This window comes from Acipenser ruthenus, chromosome 23 (genome assembly GCF_902713425.1).
Source record: "Acipenser ruthenus chromosome 23, fAciRut3.2 maternal haplotype, whole genome shotgun sequence".
Classification (NCBI taxonomy): Eukaryota; Metazoa; Chordata; class Actinopteri; order Acipenseriformes; family Acipenseridae; genus Acipenser; species Acipenser ruthenus.
In genome coordinates, this window is record NC_081211.1 from 24205194 (window position 1) to 24230433 (window position 25240).

Genomic DNA, 25240 nt, shown 5'->3' on the forward strand with positions numbered 1-25240 from the left:
CGCTCTTTTGTAGGTCGTCAATATGAGAGCGATTGTTTACCTTTTCATTTGCCTTTTGTTTCTCAGTAAGAGCACTCCAAAGGCCCAGCCTGCGACAATGAGAGGCCCTTTTGTATTCTGTTGGTTTGCTACTCTGTTACAAAAGCCATTCACTGCTCTAACAACACAGCTTCACCATGTGACTGACAGATATGTGTTTGCTCTAATGGCCATAATGTCCTTGGTTTGCTGACGAGTTGCTGTCTAAACAAGTCAAGTCCACTGCCTGATTGCCTATAATATTTTACAATCCAAACACATTATGGGTAACACTCATTTCCTTCATTTCTAATGGCCAGGATTTCATAATCAGTTATGACAGAATGTTATATCATGGGCATAACATCTGTTCTATCAATGTAGTTCTTTGTATTTTATTAGATTCTGTAAAACAGATCATCTATTTCATCTTATTGAACAGACATATTGTATACTATTGATAACAATGTGGTAAGCTGGTCATACTCGATTAACTAACATTTGTAAAATTCTAATTTCAATTACTGTTTTAAACACAGCATTAAATTAGAACTGAATAAAAGGTGGGCAATAGTTTAGAACACAAGCTATTTTGACATAAAACGGTCAGTAATTTAGTTACATAACAGTGTAAAGTTTGTTAAATGAAAAAGTTTTTTTTTTATAAATGACACAGAACATCGAAATAAAAAAGCTCTAAAAATAACCAATGCACCAGAATATCTATTTGGGTGTTGCCAGCTGTAATAAAGAGGCCTCTTTATATAGCAGCATTTGGCTGGAGTCAAACTCGCTTGCACACTTGCTATGGAATTATGATGTAACTGAACACCAATCAAACTACATCAGGAAAATCACCAGACAGGGACATTCTAGAATATTCGCTTTTGAGCTGAGTTCTAATTTTAGTCAGAATACTGAAGCATATTTGAGCACAGACACATCTTCAGGAGAAGAAAGTGACATTTGTACTATACAGTATCTCCTTATTATGTATTATGTTTACGTTGTAGTTGGTCAGGACGCTTTAGCGTGCTGCGTTCCAGTTATTACAGTGTTTTGTTTTCAAAGTCTCAAATATGCTTGGGTTCCAGACCAACACTGAATAACTTGACAGTAGACAAATATCTGAATATATATATATATATACTGTATATATATCTTAACCCCAACTCACAAGACCACCAACTTCATTTTAATTGCAGCTTGAGAAAGATTGCATCCCCAGATATGAAAGCTTAATGTCTCAGTCAATTGTTCCCCATATCCCTCAATTGTTCTGTTTTCCTCTCAGTTCAGTGCAGGAGTGTAGGATGTGCTACAAAAATAAGAGCTTTCTCCAAAGGATTGCAATTGCAAGTCTGAAGCAACAGGCCTTTATTATTATTATTATTATTATTATTATTATTATTATTATTATTATTATTATTATTCAATTTTGTATATGGTGAGGGCATATTTAAACTGCCTCGTTAGTACTATTATTAAGAACTGCTCATGAGAATGATTTGCTTTGCTTGTCTTGAACAGCTAATGTCTCAATCTCGGCCCAGGGGACTAGGTGAAAAATGCTTGGCCACCCCTGAACTAGTCAAGATTTCAATCTGTACAATGATGTTAATGTGTTTTTTGAGTAACTGCTATTTATGCTATATCCACAAGAGGGCAGAAACGTAACATGATACAGTGTATAAATATCTTCCATATCTTATGAGGGAAAAACAAGGGAAATTCTGCATAGCTTATCGACTCTTTAACTTAAGTTAAAGACTCTAAGTAAAAATGAACTGGAAGTAAGCCAGAAAGCTTTAACAGTTTTTCATGCTAGTCCAAATCAAACATCTCAATATACTAACGAAACTTCTGTCAGTAGTTAGAAAATAGACATACAACAATGAAATCATAAATGTGATACTTTATTCATACAAATACATGAAAGGGCATTCGACCCCTCCAGAGGAATAAAAACAAGAAATGTAGAGTGACCAGTAAAGTCTTCTAAATGGTGGAGTTGATAAACATTCCCAAGACATGCTGTACACAGGCTATGGTTGCCCTGCTTCTCCTGAATGGCTGCTCCAGATATCTTCATTAAGACAGCACTGCCTTCTAAAACAAGAATGCTATTCAAATACACACAGTAGCATAACCAGCATTCCTATATGAAGAGTCTGAAGCCAGTTCAACCAGCCTTGACCCCTTTTTATACCAGTGCTGGCCATTGCTGGGATTTGCTAAGAGTGCCATACCATTGGAGAACCTACAAGTTCTCTGAAAAATCACACTCATTGTTAGCTAAGTTCAGAGCCTACAGTTCCTAATTAACCGCTTCAAAAATGCCCAAGGAAGAATTTTGCCCCAGGGCTAGAGTGGTTTGAATTTTTTTTGTTCCTTAATCTTTAAGATTGCATTTTCCTATTTCATCAAATAATAAGGCGCTCCTTGTTTCGCAGACTAGTTTCCACTGGAGATAGGAGCGTTTCCCTGCCCCTATCCTACTGTTTTTATATACTTATTCAGAATCCCTGTTCTTGAGGCATCGCCCTTTTGAACAAATAAGTAGCTGCCCACATTTTTTAAAATAATAAATGAAATGTAAAGTTAGAGGTTGTGGGGATGTTGTTATTTTGTATTTTTGTATTCATATATTGGTAACTCAACTGATGCTACCTTTAGTGTGCAGGGAGATTGCATTGCAATTAAAAATCTGCCCAGAATATGTTAATCTATACAGTCAATACAACACACTATCGCGTACATTAGCGTGTTAAAAGAGGGTGCAGTAAAGAAGTAACCACATACCGTCAGCTAAATTTTACACGTGAATTCTTAAGCAAAAATTATTATATCGGGTGGGGGGTATTGGAGGCTTCTTTAACGCCAATTAAATAATTAAGAAATCCAGCAGGTGGCAGTGTGTTGCTTATTCTGCAGCACAAAACACAATTTGAATGAAAAACACCCGTGAGCGCTGAACATAGCTTACAGTCAGTGCATCTTTCGTCTTACATGACCTCGGTAGTATGCATTAAGCTTGACATACTTTTACGTACACATGGCAGTCAGTGTTTACATGTCAGGTCACTGCTGGCTCTGACGTCTCTTAAGAAGATTATGGGATCAGTGCAGGCAGTACTGTATTATGGGCGCTCAGTTCTAAGGGTGCCAGCTATAGACCAATAGCTCTGGGTTTTCAGAATACGAAGAAAGCTGGAGAAGGGATGTGACTGCATAGCATAGCACTTCCATCGCAATCATCAGTATTTCGAGGAACCCCCCCAGCAGATCTGTCAGGGTATTGTAAACTGCTTCTTCTGAGGGGAACACCCTAAATACCGGATTCCATTCCCAGCTCTGACCTTGTCCCATTAGCAGGAGAGCCAGGCAATTCGGGAGACAGTGAAGAAGAAAGGGAACGTATCGCGAGTGGAATTTCCCAGCTTTTCAATATCCAGTGGAAAAAAAGGGAGTTATTCAATGAGTAATATTATCAACCCCAAAGCTAACAAGGAAATACATTTATTTTAAATTACTGTTCCAGACCTAGACCTATTTCTCAGCAAATAGATTGGGTTTCCTTCTATCGGAGGAGAATACAATTCTATGCACCATGAGCACCCGTGGTAAGTACATTGATTTGTGCTACTTTGCCGATCTTCTGGATTCTGTAACGTGAGACGGTGTGGTAGCATGCACGCGAGGTTTAGGGGTTCGCAGACGAAACCATGCATGGACACGGATATTATTTCAAATGTGATTTCCACTTATGTAAACGAACTGTGCAGAAATCAGTTTCATTTAGGGTTAGGGTACGAATGGAATCTGCGTGTATTGATTATATAATGCAAAAAGGTTGTGCTAACATCCATTACACGTGATTTCGTTTTCATCCTAGACCCCGGTGTATTCAAATAACCTGAGCCACTTGAATTCGATGATAAAGGTGCTTAAAGTATTTTCACCAAACAAACAAACAAACAGACAAGCAAATAAATTAATTAATTAAGTGCTAGTTTTGTGATGGATTGTTGCCAGTTACTTTGCAGCACTGACATGTACCACCTACTGGTTCTGTATCAACATGCCATAAATCTTTTTTTAATAACATCCAGCATGATTTGCTCAAGGGATAATGCTTGCGGAGTACTTAAGTTAATGTATGGTTATAATGTTAAGCATGCTTTTACTTGCTGATTTCCTCAATATGGATTGATAATAACCCAATTATTAATGAATTACAGCCAACCCCCTCACATCAACACATAAATAAACTCACCGCTCAGTGTTTAAGGCCATTCTGACAGCTTGAGGAGGAATGTCCTTTCCCTGTCTTTCATGTATGTATTAGTCTAATCTTCCAAAGAATTGTACTCAGTAGGAACTCAATATCTCATATCAGTTAAGTTACATCTTTCATTTTCTGGTCTTCAGATTAACTTGAATGCCCTAGCCTAATGTCTCTAAAATGCTACATTTTACTCTATAAATATGTAGGAAGTCACTGCGTTGGAAATATTTTAGTCTCTTGACACTGTTCAGTGTTGCATTAATCACCACTTTTGCTGTAGATTTTGTAAATTCACAGTTATACAAAATGCGTTTTGAATTCTAAGGATATCTTTTACCACAAACTATGTGGTCTTTAAATACAGACTATGTGTTCCCTGATCAAACTCAGCACTGCTAATTTGAGCTCATTTGCAGCGTATCTTAGCTGCAATAGCTGTGTATCCCAGTGACTGTACAACACAACACTTGCTAAAACTCGTCCTGCCCCAGACTGCTGGAATTCCACAGTCACAGCTGTTGGGGAACCACCAAGTGTGAGGCTGGGTAGAGTTTCAGGCTGTCTTTAATTTAAACTGTGTAAGACTGCACGCGATTATCCCAGACAAGCAAGTAAAAATACCCTTGGACACACCAGTTGCCAATTAGCTTGCACGACAAATCGGATATAATGAGCAATGGACAATGAAGTTTGGTGTTCTGTAGCTTAAAAATAAATAGCTGATCAAGTGTGCAGTGTGGATCAATTCCTTTCTTTCATATCCAGCTATATTTTGATTTCTAATACATGGCCAGTATTGTTTTATGCATGCTTCATGGAGAAGAGAACACATGCCTTGAGGTATGATTAAGCTGTAGCTCATCTCAAGATGGGTTCCCAGGACACAGTGCACTGCCGCACCCCTCTTTGTTTTCTATGAGCTACACATGGATACCCATCTCATAGGATGCGGTCGTGCTTGTAAGAAACTGTTTAAATGAATTTGTATACATCCAGATTCTGGAATGCAGCCTTAGGCTCCTTTGAAAGATTATTTTTGAAATAGCAATACCATTGCATCAGTGGTATTCAATACTCCATTACAGTTCACAGGTCCCTAAACGCTGTGTGTAGTTCATACCATTATTTACTGTATCAGTAGTGGTTAGGGCTCTGGACTCTTGACCAGAGGGTCATGGGTTCAATCCCTGGTGGGGACACTGCTGCTGTACCCTTGAGCAAGGTACTTTACCTAGATTGCTCCAGTAAAAAAAAAAAAACCCAACTGTATAAATGGGTAATTGTATGTAAAAATAATGTGATATCTTGTAAGTCGCCCTGGATAAGGGCGTCTGCTAAGAAATAAATTATTTTTATTTTTATTTTTAACAGTGAACAGCAGCCTTAAGCTAGTTCTAAGGGGAAATGTTTCTGTCCTTTATTATACTCCTTATCATTGTGCATGAAACACAGCCTAAAAAAACGAGCAGGAATATCAGGGTTAATTAATAAAGAGTTGGCAGTCAAGAGCTGTTCACCTGACCACGCGTTATCTGATGCTGGGTGGAACATTACATTCTAAAAATGTTCGCTTAAAAATACCATTCCTTAAACCTCCAACCTACTGAACAATGTAAACGGGATCTGGGTCTGGATTCATGTTAACCGATACATATCAAGCTTTTTATATACATCTACCAAGCTTCTTTTTACAGGAGGGATACTGTTTAAGATTCATTTTGCACTTGAACTTAGGATCTGCATTTAAAGAGTGTAATTCTGTTAAAAGAGGGTATATAAACCTTCATTTGATAATTGATCATTTGAGTGTATAATATTCATACCATCCCTTCTCTATACAGTACAGTTACCAATAAATACATATTGGTGTCATTGGTAGTAGTAGTAGTAGTAGTAGTAGTTTTAGTTGTAGTGTTTATCTTTGTTTGCATGTATAAACATGGTAGGAAGGTACAGTATGTCGTCACGAGCGCATCCTGTTTCTGTATTTGCCTGTTGCTTTTCCGGAATATGTTTAGAAAGACGGTGCAGGCTTTCACCGACAAGCCAGCTGAGAGAATTTGAATACGGAGCTGAAGATTCAAATCAGTTCTTCATTAGGGTCAGGGTCAGGGTTAGGGTTAGAGCAACAGCACAAAGGGAACATTTTTTAATGTGTTTGGAATGTAGGGCAGTTTTACATCGGCTTGTCTTTCTGCACCAGGTTAAGCACGTGGACCGTCTTTCCGCACCTGTGCCACTTTCCCAGTGTTTATTCAAATCAGTAGTTCCAAGAGTTTCCTTGTGGAACTACAAAACAGACAAACAAAACAGCGGCATATAATCAATGGGCCACCACTTCTTAGTGGGAAGATGGACTCTTTTTATTGACCTGTAAGAGTGACTAATAGACACTGTACTGACTAGACAAGGCTGGACCAGGATTATAGCAGACACCCAGCAGCAACCACACAGGCACCGGGGACGCCCCCTCAGTATCTGCAGGGTGATTGAATAATAGACACTGTATGGACTAGACAAGGCTGGACCAGGATTATAGCAGACACCCAGCAGCAACCACACAGGCACCGGGGACGCCCCCTCAGTATCTGCAGGGTGATTGAAGATGATGAACCGTTTGTGAACCTGGATAGCAGAAAGAATCTCTCTGACTTACATTTCCCCTTGTTATTTTTATGCCGTTGTTTTAAAGACTGGGCTGCTCCACATATCAGGATTGACATGTACTGAGAGAGCTTTACCTTTCATAAAAAAACAGAATCAAACATACAAATAAATAAAGAGAATTAGACGGAACAGCAGGAAGGAGAGGGGAGTGTACCATTGCAGTAGCTCTGCACTGCCACAAAAATGCACCTGGTCCTGTTTGTCCTGCCCAACCTGTGACATGACTGGTTAATTCTTGTCAAAAAAAGTCATCTGATACAGCGATGGCGAACACTACACCAGAATATAGGACTGTATGCTGTGTACCTGGATTGCTTTCTGTGTTTGAATACCGGTAGTCATATTGTTAAGAGGGAAATGCTTTGCATTTTTTTAAGCTTTTGAATTCCTTCAGAGGAATTCTCCTTCAGGTTATTCTGTGCAGCAGAATACAATGCTCCTTGTATTTAAGTTATATGTTTCCATTTACAGGACATGCAATATTCAAACAAATGCTATCTAAATTAAATACGTTTTCATCATTACAGCACAGTGGAAAATGGGGCCCATTGCTCATGTAGCACAGTAGCACCTCTTTTCATTTGTTTTAACTTTTTTTTTTTTTTTTTTTTTTTTTTTTTACAAAATTAAATGTTGACTGTGGATGGAAAACAGATCCATGATATTCACACCCCAAAATAATTTTAACCAAACGTTCAAACTGCACCAACTGCCAGATAGTTGGATGTGTTTTAGTATTTACTTCACATGCAAAATGAAAAGCAACAACAGAAAACAAACAGACATACTGTTCAAACTGAATCGCTGACTAATTTTACTGTGTTTATAAAAGGCTGACCTTTTGCTTTGAAGTGGGAAGTGTTTTCTTAAACAGTGAATTCAGGTTTTACACTAGAATGCAGATTCATGCCCATAGCAGAATAAATACAATCTGCTGTTACATGTTTTTGGGGTTATAGTTTTGTTAGTCACCGCAGTATCAATTGCATCCAAGTTTACACGCCGCTGGGTAAATAAGAATGTGTTCTTACATTATGTCCATGCTAGACTAGTGAGTAATGGTTCTTTAAGGGCTATGTCTAGGAGGCAGTACTGACAGTGTCAGAAAGGGTTATTTTTAATGATGAGCATTCAGGTGTCCCTAGGCTAAAAACTGAAAATAAACATGCTGAAAAAATATCAGCCAGCTACCTGAAAAGTCTACAAACCATGTCTTGTTAAAAACGTGAAGCAGAGTAATCTTTGGTTAACTTCAAAGTTTCAAGTCTGTGTAACATCAGACAGTTCATGGAACCTGTGTTTGCTGGTTGCTTTGCAGGGTCGTGACAGCTGGTTAAAAGCCTGGTTAGCACTATTCTTAGGACTGCAATTACAACCTTGCTACTACAGAATTAATGCTTATCAGGGTGTGTGAAAACAGACGCATTCAGAATAATTCATTGTGTTTGAAGACATAATAATAGTTGCTGGATAGTCTTTGCAATCCAGTTTCTAGTTTGTTCAAAAGTTGTTGAGGAAAGGGTTAAAAAACTTTGCTACTTTTAATCATGTAGGTCTGACATTTCCTGCTAGATACTGCCGCAGTGACGTGTATTTGTGTCGCAAGCCAAAAGCAATTCATTTAGAAGGGAATGTTTTATGTCTTTTAAATATGCTTTTATATCCGACTGCTTGAAACAAAGCTGTCGGTATACTGAGAATGTCAAGTTTTAAAGCTCTGTAAGCTTTAATGGCCTCTACCAAGGGTTAATGAACACAGGGGACCTGATTTGCTGAAGTGATCAGGGAGGTCCATTACTTGCTGGCTGCATCCTCCGTTGTAGACTGAAACAAAGCTTTGGTCAAACAATGGGTGGCCGGCGTCCAAGAATCATCCTTGTATGCACAGTGGGTTGTGAATCTGGAGTTACATATTATTGCAACATTGTGAGCCCATCCTGCAGTGGGGAGGAACTCAGAGCCATTGCTTGTGATACAGTTTCTAACTACAGAACAGTTGGCCCTTTTCTGTGGGATTAGCAGCAGGTCACTGCCAGGTCAGCGGATGAATAAATCTCCAAATAAACAGCATAGACTGCAAAAATGAAATGTTTCCATTGGCTGCTTCACCAGCCTTTTAGAGATACAAGCCGTGTGCGTGCAGCTTGGTCACTTCTGAGCAGTTCTTGTGTTTGTTAGGTGAGACCCATGTCCTGGAGGTTAGAGGGCATGGAATCTTCATCACATTCTACAGACAGTTGCCAGCAGGTCACACATCAGCACCTCTGGCTTGTAATGTTCCTATTGACTATTCAAGAGCAATTTGGTATGGCCGTGAGACATCAGTTATCTTAATGGATGTATTCTTTACTTTGTATGATTATCTCTTTCAGTCATCACAACATGGTGACCTTTTAAAACTTTTTTTTTTTTTTAAAGACATTGAAAGCACCCAGGTGGCCTCAAAAGTGCTCTCAGAATCACGTCCAATCTCCAAGTACCTCTTATATCCCAACACTCTGCTTTGGGTGGATGTATTAAATACCACGCAGAACAAATGTCATATTTCTTACGTGGTGCAGGGTGACAGGTGAATGGTTAAGTCTTTTGCAATATATGTTCTTGGAAGTTAGACATGATTCTAAGAGTTAAATTATTGCCATAGGGGCACTTTCAACTTTAAACCAGGATGTGATGACAGAAACAGAATATTATATAAAGTGAATCTAAACAACAACAAGAACACACAGGTTTGGATCATTCATTTTGTATTTTCCCACCCACACCTAGTTGACCTTTAACTACAAAAAAGGGCAGTTCCATATAATTATAATTTCCATTTGTAAATTAGTAATTTAGATACTGTACATTCCAGAGCTGCTAATCTTACCCATCCCTTATTAATATGAACTGCCACTTACAGTATTTACTGTGCCCTGAAGATGCTGGTGAGTGTTACAACCATTGCCACAGCAGGAAGCAGCGAGACTTGCCTGTACTCTGTAATGTCAGCGTCACCGTGGAAACCCAGCTGTCATGTTTAACTTGATACTTTCCACTTGATCCTTTCTGTTCCAGTGAAGTGTCTGGTTCTGAAAGTTGTACTCTTCTCGCTGTGTCATTAAACTACTAGCAAGGGCATTCAAGCAAAAATGTCTGGGAGCATAAAATGTCCTTCTTACTCACACTAAAGCATCCGTGCCATTTTTCAATGGAGCACTTTGTGTTACATTCAGTGTTTTTACTAGAGCACACTAAATACATGTTCCAATGATCTAGGTTTCCATTCTTTCTATTTCATTTTTACTCCTGTACATTTTCAGTTTGAAGGATACCCTATGAAAGTATTCCCATGTTTAAGGTGCTTTGTGTTTTAAATGACTATGAATGAGAGGTGAGACAAGGAGGAGACAGTAGGAAATCCCAGTAATGACCTGGTTTTAACAGTTTCCCACAAGACCCACCTTATTGTTTCTGTTATCTTTCTGGTAGAAGCAAGTACCGAATGCTATACTCACATGGAGCAAATCAAATGGTGTAAGAAGGTTGTTTTAACCACAACACGGACACTGCTTCTTTAAATGTTAACAGTTCCCTTATAACAGTTTACCTCCATGTCTTGCATTTCCCCCCATGCTTTTCCCATGGTTATACTATGGATTTACCAAAGTGTATCCTGGTTTGCCATGTTTATTAATATGCTTTACCATACCTCAGTATTATTTACAATGCTCTCCTATGCTGAACCATGCTTTCACTATGCTTTATTACACTTTGCTATGCTTTTACTATGGTAAACTTGTATAAGGGTTTAAACAGTATTACCTGTCATCAATTAAAATTGTGTATTGTGATTTTCTGTTGAATGGTAAAACCTGTATATATCATGAATCCAGGCACTGATATGTGATGTATTCAGGGAAGTCAGGCATCAGGAGAGTTAACTGTTTCACCGAGGTCAACTTCTAGTTCTTTCATCAATACAAGAAGGTTAACAATCGTGCTAATAACTAGTCTAGTTTATATACTGCAAAAGGAGCTTTTCTCTTCAAGTCTGTTTGAACGGCATTAAGTATTACAGGGTTCACCTTTTTACCTTTCTGGAGGAAAATGCCAGTAGTGGTGGGAAAAATACTAATTTAACAAAGTGACTCTGAGATTGCATGAACCCAGGCAGTTGTTATCACTGCACTGTTATATGCCTGCTTCCTGAAACTCGTTAATCTTTGGCTTGTGTTTGACTGAAGGGAATGAAATGACTTATGGGCACGCTGTGGCTCATGTTTTCCCTTAAAAACAACTTATCTTTTCCTGTGCACAGTTGCGTAATCTCTGGTTTGTTGTTTTCTCACTGACCAGTTTATTTCATGACAACCCAAGAACGAAGACTTTTAAAAGAAAGAATCAAACAACAATTCATCTTTAATTGTGTAACACCTATTACCTGAAAAAATAAAAAAAATAAACGAATGTTGTAGACTATCAATTTTGTAGTGAAGGTAATCTGATTGCACCCCTACAGTGTCAATTTAAAGAAACTGGACTGCAGCTACCTTTATAAAACCTTACCACAGTATTTTTGCAAGGTATTTTTGCAGTCTTACCATGCTTTCCCCATGGTTATATTATGCATTTACCATAGTTTACCATGGTCATGTTTATTAATATGCTTTGATTTGCAATGCTTATCTGTGTTGTACCATGTTTGCACTGTGCTTTATTACACTTTGCTATGCTTTTACTATAGTAAACTTTTTCTGATGGCTTTCTGATAAAGGACAGTGCAGGCTAACTATTGAATAGTGCATATCACAGCAGTAGTTTATTTTTAGTGGGAAAGTGGACACAATTGAGGGACCCTGCAGCTTTGAAACTCCACCCAAAATTGTGTATTTTGTCTTAAACGGGCAATAGAGCGTTAAGTTAATTAACTCTTCAGTTAAATTGCTAAATGATGGCCTGCCACTTGTTAATGGACTGAAACGGAAACCTCGTTAGTTCTGAGGCAAGCCCGGGATGCTGGCATGAACAAGAGCTGTGTTTTGGGCCCTGACGAACAGAGCTTAAAAATGTTTTTAGGAGATTTAGCCTTTGCATACAAACAGTGTGATTTAGCAGCACTGGAAACACCCACAGCAAATGTCAGTGTCTTTCTAAGATATATATTCTCCTACTGCTCAGCAGAATAAAACTGCAGATTGCAATCAAGCTTGAAGCTGAATTGGGAGGCTGCAGCTGAGGTTTAAGCAGGTTAAGCTAAAGGAGTATATTTAATATGAAGTGGGAACTTGATCAAAAATGACAACATGAACTGTTTTGAAGCACCTCTGCTAGGTGACTATTTATGCCAAGCAGAGACAAGCTTAACACTCGGGGATTAGTGTCAGAGAGTTGCAACACTCTATTATTTCTTGTTTATATAACTAACATGGTAGGGAAGCTGGAATGCAATAAATGGCGTCAGTCAAAAAACATGTTTGAAAGAGTTTTTAAGGAGAAGAAGAAGGGTTTAAAATTCCTTCTAGTACTGTACCTGGCCTGCAGATGAAAGGAAGTCTTCAGTGCTTGACAGTCCTTTGGCTTTCATCAGCAGTAATATGGGGAGAACAGCTGGCTTGTACTCCTGTCACTGAAACAATGACACCGGGACCTGAGAATGTCATCTCACTGACTCGCTTTGGAAACATTCCAGTGAACAGCTACTTTACAGAGCTCTGAAAAACCTGGATATGAAGCATACATAGAAATCATGCTTTTATTGCCATTTGCTGTCATATGGAGTGCCATGTTATTGTATAGTACTGAATCTGTGATACTTCAACTTTCATCACAGTGTATTGAATACAGCGAATGCAATTAAAGCTAGTGAGAGATTTCAAGTACTGATTTTTTGTTTCTCTGTACAAAATGCCCTTTGTTTGTATATGAATGGTGTAATGATACCACTATCAAGGCACTTTTTTACCACTAACCTGGTGTGGTTGTTCCATGCTGTCAGGAGTTTGTACAGACAAGGCCTCAGGCAAGCCTGTCCGCTCTAATCCCACATTATCAATTTTGATACTAATAGATCTTGCCGGTTTACGAACATTTTAGAATCAGCATCAGATTTCAGACTTATTATCCTTTCATTCAGTTCAATTTCCTTTAGTAGGTGAAAACTGTTTGGGACATAAAGTTGCAGTATAAATACATATGTGAAATCATATGGTGAAATACAGTTCAATACTGGCTTCAAAATCATGCATCCAATCTCATTTTTCTGTAATATAATCAGAATGAAAAGAAGAAAATGCTATTACTAAAAATATGAGCTTAATGTATAGACAGCAAAGCCTCTAAGTAATACACATACTGTATGTGCTTTTAGAAGAAAAAAAATGTGTTTTGAAAAACATATCTCTATGATTGTGCATTAAATGCCTTAATAATTTGAGATGCTTTCATGGTTAAATAAAATAATCAGTGACGTGCACACCAAAGCTTCATTGTGATATTTGTTTTATAAGGCTGTTGTTTTTAACAAGTGGGTTTGAGGAATGTGTTTCAATGTGGACTCCATTGACCGAAGACTGTGTTGTTACTGGGTAATTGACTCGATTTCCCTTGCCAGTGATTTTGTGGTCTCCCATAACAGGATTAAGGAGCAACAATCCAAACGGAATGGTTTACCTGTCTTAGGTTCCTGTGGGCAGAAATGGCACAGGTTGTTTTCATCTGAAACAGCACACTTGGCCTCTGGTTGTCCTGTTTAAGATACCTACACAGTTAGAAATGAGAGAAGATTATAGAGGTTATTGCGTATTCCTAGCAAACTGAGACACAGTGTTTGATTCATCTGGTCAAGTCAAGCCAAAACTGTCCTGCCAGAGCAGCCTTGCTTTTCACTTTGTCTGTAAGGACACAGCCGTGGCCTGGGTTAGAAAAGATAAACTCAATCCAATTCAATCCTCTTTTGCACGTGTTATGTATACATGGAAGTCACTAAATTTAGCTTTGGGGAGCCAAACATCTCTGTAAATGTGTAATAAATGCAAATTACTTTGTCTGTGACCATGGATTCCTTACAGTATAATATCAAATTATTAAATGACCCCAGAGGGTCTTATTCAAGCAATCTATTCATTTGACCTCTATTCACTTAGCATCAATTGAATAGTACTGCTGGGTGTTTCTTATGTCAAATGACTAAAAGACAAGCTCAGCCCAGTTTGTGCTACCGCCATTCTGCTGTGTCAATTCTATTGCTGATTGAAACATAATAAATTGTTATTTATACCTACTGTACCAACACAAAGATTAAATTCCTGTAACTATAATATTGTACCACATGGGAGTTGTATGATATAATACATTTGTATTATTAAGTTGCCAACATCCTGGCAAAATTCCAATACATATTCTTAACTGGCTCAATCTCACTATAAATAGGGTTACTAGGGTCCTTAAGAAGAAAATGTTGTGTGATTACTACATAGTGAATCTTTGCTGCATTCTATTGTATGGCCGTCCCCACACCACTTTGTGCAAATGAGGTGCGTCAAAGCTGAATTCCCTGAGTCTTAATGGATTTCTGGATACCGCTGGTGCAATCCTCTTAAGCGGCAGGATCTGTGCCAGAGATTCACTGCTTTTCTGCTGAAGCACGGGGTCTCTGCCCTCCAGGCTATGAAGCCCATCAGCTCTGGATTGTTCACTTTATACATGTAGACGTTGTTGAGACATCCCTGGCCTGAGATCCAGTTCACTGCCAGTGCTCTTAGCCTCCGTCCTATTCGCTGCCACTCTGCCTCTAATACACCTTGTTTGTGTCGGCTCCAGAGCCAGGGCAGGGCCTTTTACTTTATGCAGATGCATCCTGGGGTTGCTGGCATTTGTTCAAGGCATGCACATCACTGATACCTTTCAAATCAAGGCCAAGCACTTGATACCAAAGTAACCAAGCAATCCTCACTACTGACTGCTCCGCCCCACAGATCCCCCCTTCTGTTAGTACCTGAGTGCACCAGTTACTAGTTGTTTTGGACTGCACATACATAGAAATATGTCAGAGAGGACTTACAGCATACACGGGAGAGTTGCTTACTGTGTAATTATACTATTTAAAAACAATAGACAATTTACGATTACTGTACAGTATATTTAATGACTGGAAAACCTATTGGATTAAAAAAAGTAGTTTGTAATCCCTGGTAACCCTCTGTCAGATACCCTAAATTGAACATTAGTTTCTTGTTCTGTAAGACTCCCCCCAATCCCTTTTTTTGTGTAAACTCTGCACTGGGGCAAACCTTTTCTGCAGTATGGAAATCATTCGGCACTATGTTTATATGACCTCAAAGCTACCATTTAAGTGTAAAGCATCTGGAGTGCTTTATCTTATTATAGTTAAGCCAGTACAGTGATTTGCAAACACTGATGTTTATTGAAGGCTCTGTGGTGAGGCTACTGGGCTTTGTGCTGGAGATGGCTTACCGCAGGCCCAGATCCCTCGTCCCCGTTCTCTGAGAGACCTTTAATTCGACTTAAATTATAACTGGATTATACTCTATAATTAGATTGCCCCCAAGCCAACTGCCACGTGCCCCTGCATATTGAATCAACAGAAGTCTGCTGTTTTGTTGAGGAACAGTATTGTAAAGAAAGAAAGAAAGAAAGAAAGAAAGAAAGAAAGAAAGAAAGAAAGAAAGAAAGAAAAGTTATGTGCAAGTATTTCATTGAAAGAAATGATGGTCACACAAGTTTAAATTGTAGAAATGCTGTATACAGTTCTGGGGCCTGTGATCAGATTAAAACATGTACTTGGGCTAGACAGGCAAACTGCAGCTATTGTACCAGTTACTGTGCCATATTCATTCCAGCAATGAAGCAATGAAGTTGGCATGTAATTCAGCTGGGAATCTGAGAATCTCCTGAAATACTGGCAACATGCAATGTAATTTAGTTTTATAATTTTCTGCTAGTGTCTAACACATGTTATCAGTAACACTCAGTTAAAGCGATCATGCATTACTTACATGACTCAATTCTAGTCCAATGGACGCTGTCTTCTGTTGTGCTTCCTTCTGCTAAAGAAACTGTTCAGTATAAAAACATACCAATGCATAATTAAATCAAAAGTGCTTGTTCTGTACTGTAGCAATGCACCAATATAACGTGGTACATAGCATACTTTATCATTCAGCGCTGAGTAAAGCATGATGAATGGGTAGTAGAAGCATGTGGAAAACATGTGAATTTACTTGACTTTTATAAGGACAAAGTGTAGCTAACTCTCCACAATACTGATGTATTCTACTCAAGAAGGTATATCTACCAACAAGACATGTATCTTGCCTCCTTTCAAGGTTTTCTCTTGCTACCAACGTCTAGACTGAATCTGTCTTGGGTGGGTTTTGAAACCATGATTTCCTTCAAATCCAGAGGTGTTTGGGTTAACCACTATGCTATTGGGCCGGTACTGTAAGACAGCAGAACAGATAGATTGTCTGAAACCCTATTGATTTTTCTTTTCTCTGCTGTCTTCCCCATAGCAAAGATATCTTAAGATAAGCAACACATATACAGTATACAGCAGGCAATGATAGCATGTGGACTGTCTATAGCCGCAGTATCATCATTTACCCATCCTGTTTTCCACCACACAGGATGTGGATAGATCTCTGAAGACTATGGCATGTTAATTAAGGCCTGTGTAGCTCTTACTGGCTCATGGTGGGTTTTATTTTTTCTTCCTTTTCCTTTGATAACACTTATGTAGCTCTGCAGGTCAGTGGGTTGTGGTTTCAGAGTGTGCGTTTTAATCAAGAGTTTTTTCTCTCTTCTTCAGTAAAGCTCAGAATCCGGTGTTCAGTTGTAACCCCTTGAATCCCAAACATTTTTTTTTTTTTTTTTGGAGATGGTACCTAGAAAACATTTAAAGTGGAGGCATCACACATTGTAGGTCCAGGCACCAATAAGTATAATCCCAAATCATTTATAAAATACAGTGACTGAAGAGGGTACCATTAAAATGGAGACATACCCAAACGTGGACATGCTGTATTATGTCCTAAGTAAGTAGAAAACTATTTAACATCTTAGAAGATCAGGTAAAATATATACAGCTATTTTTAACATACTATACTTGTCTGTCGAGGTAAGATCTGTCCATACCTGAGGATTTAGTAGTACTTATAGCCATTTCGGTGTTGGTCTTGAAATGCGACTTATCACAGATTGACAGAAATGGGACATTTGACCTGCATGCTGTATTTTCAAATTGTGTGGTTTTATTTGTTTTGTTTTGTTTAATGGGTTGTGTCACGCAAATCTTTAAAGAATGTAAAATTGGCAAGAGCCAGGCAGTTAAAAAGTAATTCCAGCTAGTGCAGATTTGTACATGCTGAAACGCTGTTCTTCGGGATGAGCTCCCTGACAGCTCCGAGACAGCCCATCAGCACGCCTGTCAGCACGCAGTTGAGCTGCACATTTAACTTGAATAAAGCTTAGCCTAAACAGACTAAACCAATACCAATCAGCGTGTCTTATTAGGAATCCTCATGAAAGATAAACACGTACAATAGTTGAAAAAATGAAAAAGTGATTTACCTGTACTGGCCTTTCTGTGTGGACCCTGAAGGAACAATTTAAGCATACGGTAGACAGTAGTAACAGGATTTCCTTTGTCTTTTTTCTGTAATATAATTATGCCCCAAATCAATTGCACATGAAGCTATGATGGCCCTTGACTGATACACAGATCAATAGGAAAATTGCTCTTCATTCCAGTTGCATCTCTAAGTAAGGGAGATAAGCTTGTGTACACTGTGTGCTGCCCCATTTCACCTTGCTTTGTGACCTTGGTTTGCACATGCACCACAAGGCCGAACATCATCTTTTTTACTGCAGTGTAGGATCAAGGCTAAAAGGATTGGCAGATTTATAATGGTAGGTTGTGAATTCAGTGATCTCAGGCCAGAGAAAACAGTTTAGATGGAAATGGTGCAGTGTCACAAAGACGGCCAGAGTGGGTGGCGTCAGACCAGACAGGAATTCAAAACAAAGACAGTGGTTGATGATGAGCTGAGTGCAATGGCTGCACTCAGCGTTTATTAACAAATAAAAGGGTTGAAAACAGCACAAAACACGGGACACGGCACTACACGCCAAAATAAATAGACATACAAAACGGACTAACACTAAACAAACGGTGCACGGACAGACAGACAGACACGGTGAGTACAAACAAACTTATCTTTACGTTTAATGATTTTACTTATTTTAACTCTCCTCTCTCTCTCACCCGTTCTCCTCTTCCGAACACCCAACCCTTAGTGCAAGAAACGTGCATCTATATATACTGTTGTGCTGGGATTCAATTACTAATTAATTACTCACTTGAATCCCAGCACGTGAATTCATTACGTGAAACCCCGTGTTCACATATTATATTTTAAATGCACGTGCGTGATGTGCAATCCCGTGCCTAAATACAAATATACAATTTAAACACACGTGAAACACAGACCCGTTTATATCCCGTGTACCAATCTATACACCAACATTTACACACGCAACATACAACACAACACACACAAATGCACACAGGGGCGGGGCGCATTGCCACATATACCCCCCCTTGTGCGCAGCACACATGGCCTCAACGGCCACCTCCCCCCTTAAAAACCCAGCAGTCCAGGACAAAGTCTCGGGCTGGGAAGGGAGGCTTCAGTGGGCCCATGGCTGGCCATGCTGTCAGCACCCCTGCCGGTAGTGGCACGGCTGACAGCCTGTTGGTCCCGTCCTGCAGCGAAAAAGCTGCGGGGGCAGGTGGTCCCCCGACCTCCCCCTTCTTCATAGCCGGCAGCTCCCTCCTGTGGGGCTCCGGCCACAAGAACTCCTGCAGCGAAACTGCTGCTGGGGAAAGTGGTCTCCAGACCTCATCCCCCTTCTTCGTGGCCGGCAGCTCCCCTTTCTGGGGCTCCGGCCACCGTACTCCCTGCGGAGGTACGGGCAGCAGAGGCAGCTCCAGCTCCTCTGCTCCAGGCGGTGGCGGAGGCAGAGGCAGTTCCAGCTCCTCTGCTCCTGGCGGTGGTGGAGGCAGAGGCAGCTCCAGCTCCTCTGCTCCTTGCGGTGGTGGTGGCGGAGGCAGAGGCAGCTCCTGCTCCTCTGCTCCTGGCGGTGCTGGCTCCCTCTGCTGTGGCGGCTGGGCATGTGCGCACCGTGCTGCCTTCAGCAGCATAGCGAGAGGCTGCTGGGGGACACCAGCATCCTGCCCTTCTCCCCCCAAAAAATTTTCAGGGGGTTGAGCCTGTAACCCCTCCCCTTCCGGCTCTTGGGGCTGAACCAGCAGGCATTTTCCCTCTGCTGGTGGCTTGGGTCCCAGGGCTGTGGAAGCCCCGACTTGCCTCCCTTTGGGCTGTGGACGCACCGACTCCTCCCTTTTGGGCTGTGGACGCACCGACTCCTCCCTTTTGGGCTGTGGACGCACCGACTCCTCCCTTTTGGGCTGTGGACGCACCGACTCCCCCCTCTTGGGCTGTGGACGTTCGGGCTCCTCCCACTCAAGCGTAGGACTTTCGGGCTCCTCCCACTCAGGCGTAGGACCTTCGGGCTCCTCCCACTCAGGCGTAGGACGTTCGGGCTCCTCCCACTCAGGCGTAGGACGTTCGGGCTCCTCCCACTCAGGCGTAGGACGTTCGGGCTCCTCCCACTCAGGCGTAGGACGTTCGGGCTCCTCCCATTTGGGCTGTGAAGGCAAAACCAGCAGGCATTCACCCTCTGCTGGTGGAGATGGGGACAGCAGGTACTCACCCTCTGCTGGTGGAGATGGGGACAGCAGGTACTCACCCTCTGCTGGTGGAGATGGGGACAGCAGGTACTCCTCTGCTGGTGGTCCTGCTACCTGGGCTGCTGTTCCATTTATGGTTGCCTCCAGGTAGCTGAGGACAAACTCCACACCTTCCTCCAAGGTGTTTGGGGTGTGTTCCTCCTGATAGGCCTCCCATCTCTCACTGTCCATCATCCACAGGGCCTGGACGACTATGGGCAGAGACTGGGCCTCCAGCCCAGCATTCTCCAGGAACCAGCCCCGCAGTTTGATGGCGTCTTCTGCCATTGATTTTTTTTTGTTTTGTTTTTTTCCCCCAAAACAATATTTGTAATCTTTTTTTTTTTTTTTTTTTTTTTTTTTTTTTTTAATCCAAAACCCCTCCTGGTCTGACGCTTGGAGGCGCGGCTATCCCTCTTCTGACACCACGTGTCACAAAGACGGCCAGAGTGGGTGGCGTCAGACCAGACAGGAATTCAAAACAAAGACAGTGGTTGATGATGAGCTGAGTGCAATGGCTGCACTCAGCGTTTATTAACAAATAAAAGGGTTGAAAACAGCACAAAACACGGGACACGGCACTACACGCCAAAATAAATAGACATACAAAACGGACTAACACTAAACAAACGGTGCACGGACAGACAGACAGACACGGTGAGTACAAACAAACTTATCTTTACGTTTAATGATTTTACTTATTTTAACTCTCCTCTCTCTCTCACCCGTTCTCCTCTTCCGAACACCCAACCCTTAGTGCAAGAAACGTGCATCTATATATACTGTTGTGCTGGGATTCAATTACTAATTAATTACTCACTTGAATCCCAGCACGTGAATTCATTACGTGAAACCCCGTGTTCACATATTATATTTTAAATGCACGTGCGTGATGTGCAATCCCGTGCCTAAATACAAATATACAATTTAAACACACGTGAAACACAGACCCGTTTATATCCCGTGTACCAATCTATACACCAACATTTACACACGCAACATACAACACAACACACACAAATGCACACAGGGGCGGGGCGCATTGCCACATGCAGTAAATAACATGCTTCTCTTTTGAATTGTCCTTGATTTTTATAATGTTATTTATTCACCCAGAAGTAAAAAAAGAATAACAATAATAATAAATAACATAGGGGTTGGGAGTCATGATGGAGAGTTCAGAACACAAAAGCATCGATTCCCATCAGGTTTCAAAATTGAGCCTGTAACTCTGTTGCGGCAAGTCCTCTCCTACGGTGCTACTGAGCATCTATGCAAATAACACCTAAGGTACATGTTAACTACATTGAGTTTTACACTTCTGACATTTCAGGAGTGTTTCTTTCTTTCTTTCTTTCTTTCTTTCTTTCTTTCTTTATTTTTCAAAAACCGTCTTCCCAGGAGATTCTTCTTTCAGTGCTTTTCAATAAATTGAAAATGAAACGGCGTACATTTTAACAACTGTGGTAATGTGTACTCTCCTCGTTTACCAGTACATTGACCAGCCTCTAGTTCCTAACCTTGCTCTAACTAATTCATCCTCTTGTTTCCAGCAGTTCCCTATCAACACAACTCGTACAGCGCGGGCCATGGCTCCTCAGTGATTCAGTGTTACAGGTGCCGAGACGTCTGCAAGGGGGAAGTGGTGAGAGTGCAGCACACCCACTTCCATGTCAAGTGCTTTACCTGCCAAGGTAAGAACACTCTTCATTTTAATTACCCTACAAATAAATACTACAGTGAGAAAACATTAGCCTACTTCAGTATACTATATGTAACAAAATGACAACAAACGGCACTTGGATAACATTTTCACGTCATAAAAATGGAAACATTTACATTGATGACCATTTAAATATTTCATGTAAGGACTAAAATCTGATTGTCAGTTGTTTGTCTTTCTGCTTAGGTATTGGTAAATTCTCAACTGGTTGTAGCTGAAATAGTAAAACGCCTCTAAAGGTATTGCTATAGCTGCATGGAGGGGTGGGGGGGGGGGGGGTTGCTGTGGAAACCATGTCTGGTGACATCTCCTCCTGGGAAGGGTTTATTTTCAGCAACATTTAGCTGGCCAATAAGAATTCGTCTCCTGGCAACGGCAACTCTACCCACCTAGGGAGGAAGCGCTTCTGCTATAGCATGTGAATAAAGTCCTGATAATTAACTGAATGTCACCTGCCACACAAGCCTATTTCTCTTCAGTAGTTCAGCAAGCCGTTCACGCTGTTATGTGTCATACACCTCAAACCACACCATTCTAAAGCCAGGGTAGATACAGACAGCTTCAATTCTTCGGAAGCTTTGCGGTTCAGTGGCTGTCTATAACGACATTCATCCTCTTCCTCCACACATTCAGTATCATTCACTTGTTTTTTTGCTGTCTAACACTTGCTCTTCACCACCCTCCCTCTCTCTTCACCTCCCCGGAGATGGGAATGAGCTGCATCCTGGAGCTCTAACTGGTGGAGCTGTTGCTCGGCTCCAGGAACTTCACCACTTTACTTCTGGGTCACTTGGTGTTTGGGGTGCACTGGGTATTTGCATGCCTGCGTCATGAGGCAGAATTGCACTGTCTAGGAGCCTGTCATTTGCTATAAGGAACAGTGTTTTGAAAATGGTTTTTGTAGTGTAGTACATCACAGTAAAATAGGACATCAGCACCACATCAGAATATTTCCCTAAACTGGAAATATGAGTACATGAATCTAATTTTCTTGTGCCTGTTGTACAGATGGGTCAGTAAAGTGCTATACGCGCGCCACAAATGATATCCTTGTAAATTAAAAACTAAAAGAAACACTATGAAAATACGTCTCAAATACATATTCTACGCTGCCAATAAACAGGATGTATCCTCAAATTCAGAGCCAAATGTTATGCATATGTAATTACACAAAACCATAAATACTTTCAACATAGGCTTAGAGTCTCAGGCTATTTTGAGATAAGTGAAAACCATGGGGTTTGTTTTGAAAACCTACAGATGCATTATATTGGCACTCTGTTTCAAACTATTGCAAGATGCAGTACTAAAGTATTGAAGTGTGGTGTCCAATTGCATTCGGTTGAAAATGTTTTTCATTTAATTTGCTTTTGAGCCAAACAAGTATAGTTCATGCATTGAGAATGTTTTGCTGACTACAGCTGAGTCATATGAAATCGGAAAATTGTTTCTCATGATAAAGTGGTACATTGCAGAAATGTACAGGTATTGAAAAGGATAACTAAACTAAACAATACACAAATCAGTATGAGACTGGTTATGTGATACAGTGGTGTCACAATGATTTCTGGGTTTTTTTCCCCCCCTTTAAACAATTATTCTAATGTAAGTACTGGAAAATGGAGTACATTAACATAAAATAGTTAATGTAATGGACCCACAAACTTTCAAACACAGCACCAAAAATGCATGTATTTTACAGAGGAAGTCTTCTAAAATTCATCAGTCACTTACAAAAAGTAAGAAATGATCATATGCAATATTATATTTTTAAAACAATAAATATTGTTTTGAACAATTCATTTTTATTGTGCAATTTTGTGATAAAGCGTTGACTGTTCATTTTTGGTTGGAATGTGCCAACCCTTGTCAAATCCTATGTTGTTACAAATTTCTCAAAAATGTCAAGGAACAGTAAGACTTTTGTTGTGAAGTTTGATACGGGGAACAATGGGACAATCAATATTAACTTGAAAATGTTTGCAATGTTCTTGGATGACATCCAGGCAAACTGAAAGCTAAATTCTGGCTCTTGCAAAACTCATTGCAAGTATTGCTTTCCCAATTATGTAGCATTCTTCCTTTCTCTTTAAACATGCATACTGTACATATTTATTTAAGCGTTTGGCATGAGGAGCTGTGGAAATGAAAGTTAAACAAATCTAACGTTTCCTTTTCATTGTCTAGCAAATGCAAATGGGGGGGTGCTGTGTATTTATCCTTTTTTTATAGTACAGACATTGATAAGGACAGGTATATAAGGCTGTAGGCAAAATATACCGTACGTTCATGTTTTCATTGCGGTAGATGCAACTCAAGGAAGCCGAGACATTGTGGGTTTAATAGAGAGATAGGGAGAGACTAATAATGGCTGGTTATGTCTCTTCTGCAGGGTGACGATTTTCTACTGTAAATGCTCCGGGAACGTCCACACTTTCAATAGCACCAATTATTTGGAGAAATATTATTTCAATCGCCACACCGGTGGATTGAAAAGCAATTTTGCAATCTGACAGTGACTTTAAGGTTAGGATTAAGTTAACAATTGGGTTCCAGATGACTCCACGGTGCAGGTCTCTTCTACTTAGTGCTTATGTGCTTGAAAAAAAAAATCTCAAGAGAAAATGTTCAACATTTAGAAAGCAGACAGATCCTCATCAATCCCAGGCTGCTGTGTTAGAAGTAAGAGGTTTATGAGGAGGATTACTGCCATCCTTCATTCCTGGAAGTTACATCCCTCCACATCGCTAGATGAGAGCTGTGGACCGTAAGACTGTGATAGGAAATGGAAACACTCTTAAATAAAGACCACAGATTCATAAACAATCCCAATAGAATTTCATGGGATTAACAGTTGTGGCATTATGACTTTTTTTTGTTTTTGTTTGCAGTGCTGTTGAGTCTGTTTTTTCTAATCGATGTACAGTAAACTGAATTAATCAATACCCTAGACAAAGAAGGCTGGGCAGAAGACGAAGTTCTGAAGGCCACAGATTCAACTTCACGTAATTGCTGTCAATGTTTCATATGTTTTGGTACATGTCTCATGTGAAGGCACATTGTCTTGCAGCTGCTTCGCTTCCTCCCACAAGTGGAAAATTATTCTCACTAGAGTTTTCTCATAGCAATTATTTCGGAATTACTGTCAGACAAGTCAAATCCACATGAAAGTTTTATGAATCTTGTAGGTTTGCAAGCTTCTCCCATGTAAACAAAAACTATAGAAATGTAAAACAAATCTACTACTGTATATAGTCTAAATCGATTCTTACAGATTTATTTGACTGACCACAAAATCATACCGTTTTCAAAAAAACTGCACAACTAGATTGTGTAAAGGGTTCTGTAGTTTGCTGTTCTGAAGTATTACACACTTATTACAAACAACAAAATGGTACGTAAAAGTCATTTTTACCACTCAGTCAGACAAAATATTTTGCCAAAAACGGTGCTAGACATCTCCTAAAACAATGACCTGGGGTCTAAATACTGCTGCATTCTCTCTCTCTCTCTCTCTCTCTCTCTCTCTCTCTCTCTCTCTCTCTCTCTCTCTCTCTCTCTCTCTCTCTCTCTCTCTCTCTCTCTCTCTCTCTCTCTCTCTCTCTCTGTTAGATCATTAAAATATTCAATACAAGTATAAAACTCAGTGGGACTGCTACAAACCTATTTAGCTAGTATTTATCTCATAGGTACATACTTTTCAGAAACAGATTAGTAACTCAACCTGCAGTATCTGTCAGCATTTTTTGTATTT

General features: G+C 40.2%; 1 protein-coding gene and 1 long non-coding RNA gene across 12 annotated transcripts in view; one reads left to right on the plus strand and one right to left on the minus strand.

The window, feature by feature from the left end:
- Window positions 1-1915: 1915 nt before the first annotated feature.
- Window positions 1916-4765, minus strand: LOC131699653 (uncharacterized). The gene is made up of 2 exons (XR_009308243.1): window positions 4295-4765; window positions 1916-2127 (listed from the first exon to the last, which is right to left on the minus strand). It is a non-coding gene; the product is annotated as an uncharacterized LOC131699653 (long non-coding RNA).
- LOC117413095 (actin-binding LIM protein 3-like) overlaps window positions 2993-25240 on the plus strand; it is a 79946-nt gene continuing 57698 nt past the window's right edge. For 7 of the 11 annotated variants that reach the window (XM_058996895.1, XM_058996898.1, XM_058996900.1 and 4 more), the window contains exons 1-2: window positions 2994-3641; window positions 21317-21457. In XM_058996895.1, coding sequence (XP_058852878.1) covers window positions 3629-3641; window positions 21317-21457 — 154 coding nt within the window. In that variant the 5' untranslated portion in view covers window positions 2994-3628. Of the gene's footprint in view, window positions 3642-21316; window positions 21458-25240 lie in introns of all 11 variants that reach the window. The other 4 variants (XM_058996903.1, XM_058996906.1, XM_058996897.1 and 1 more) reach the window with 3 other exon arrangements.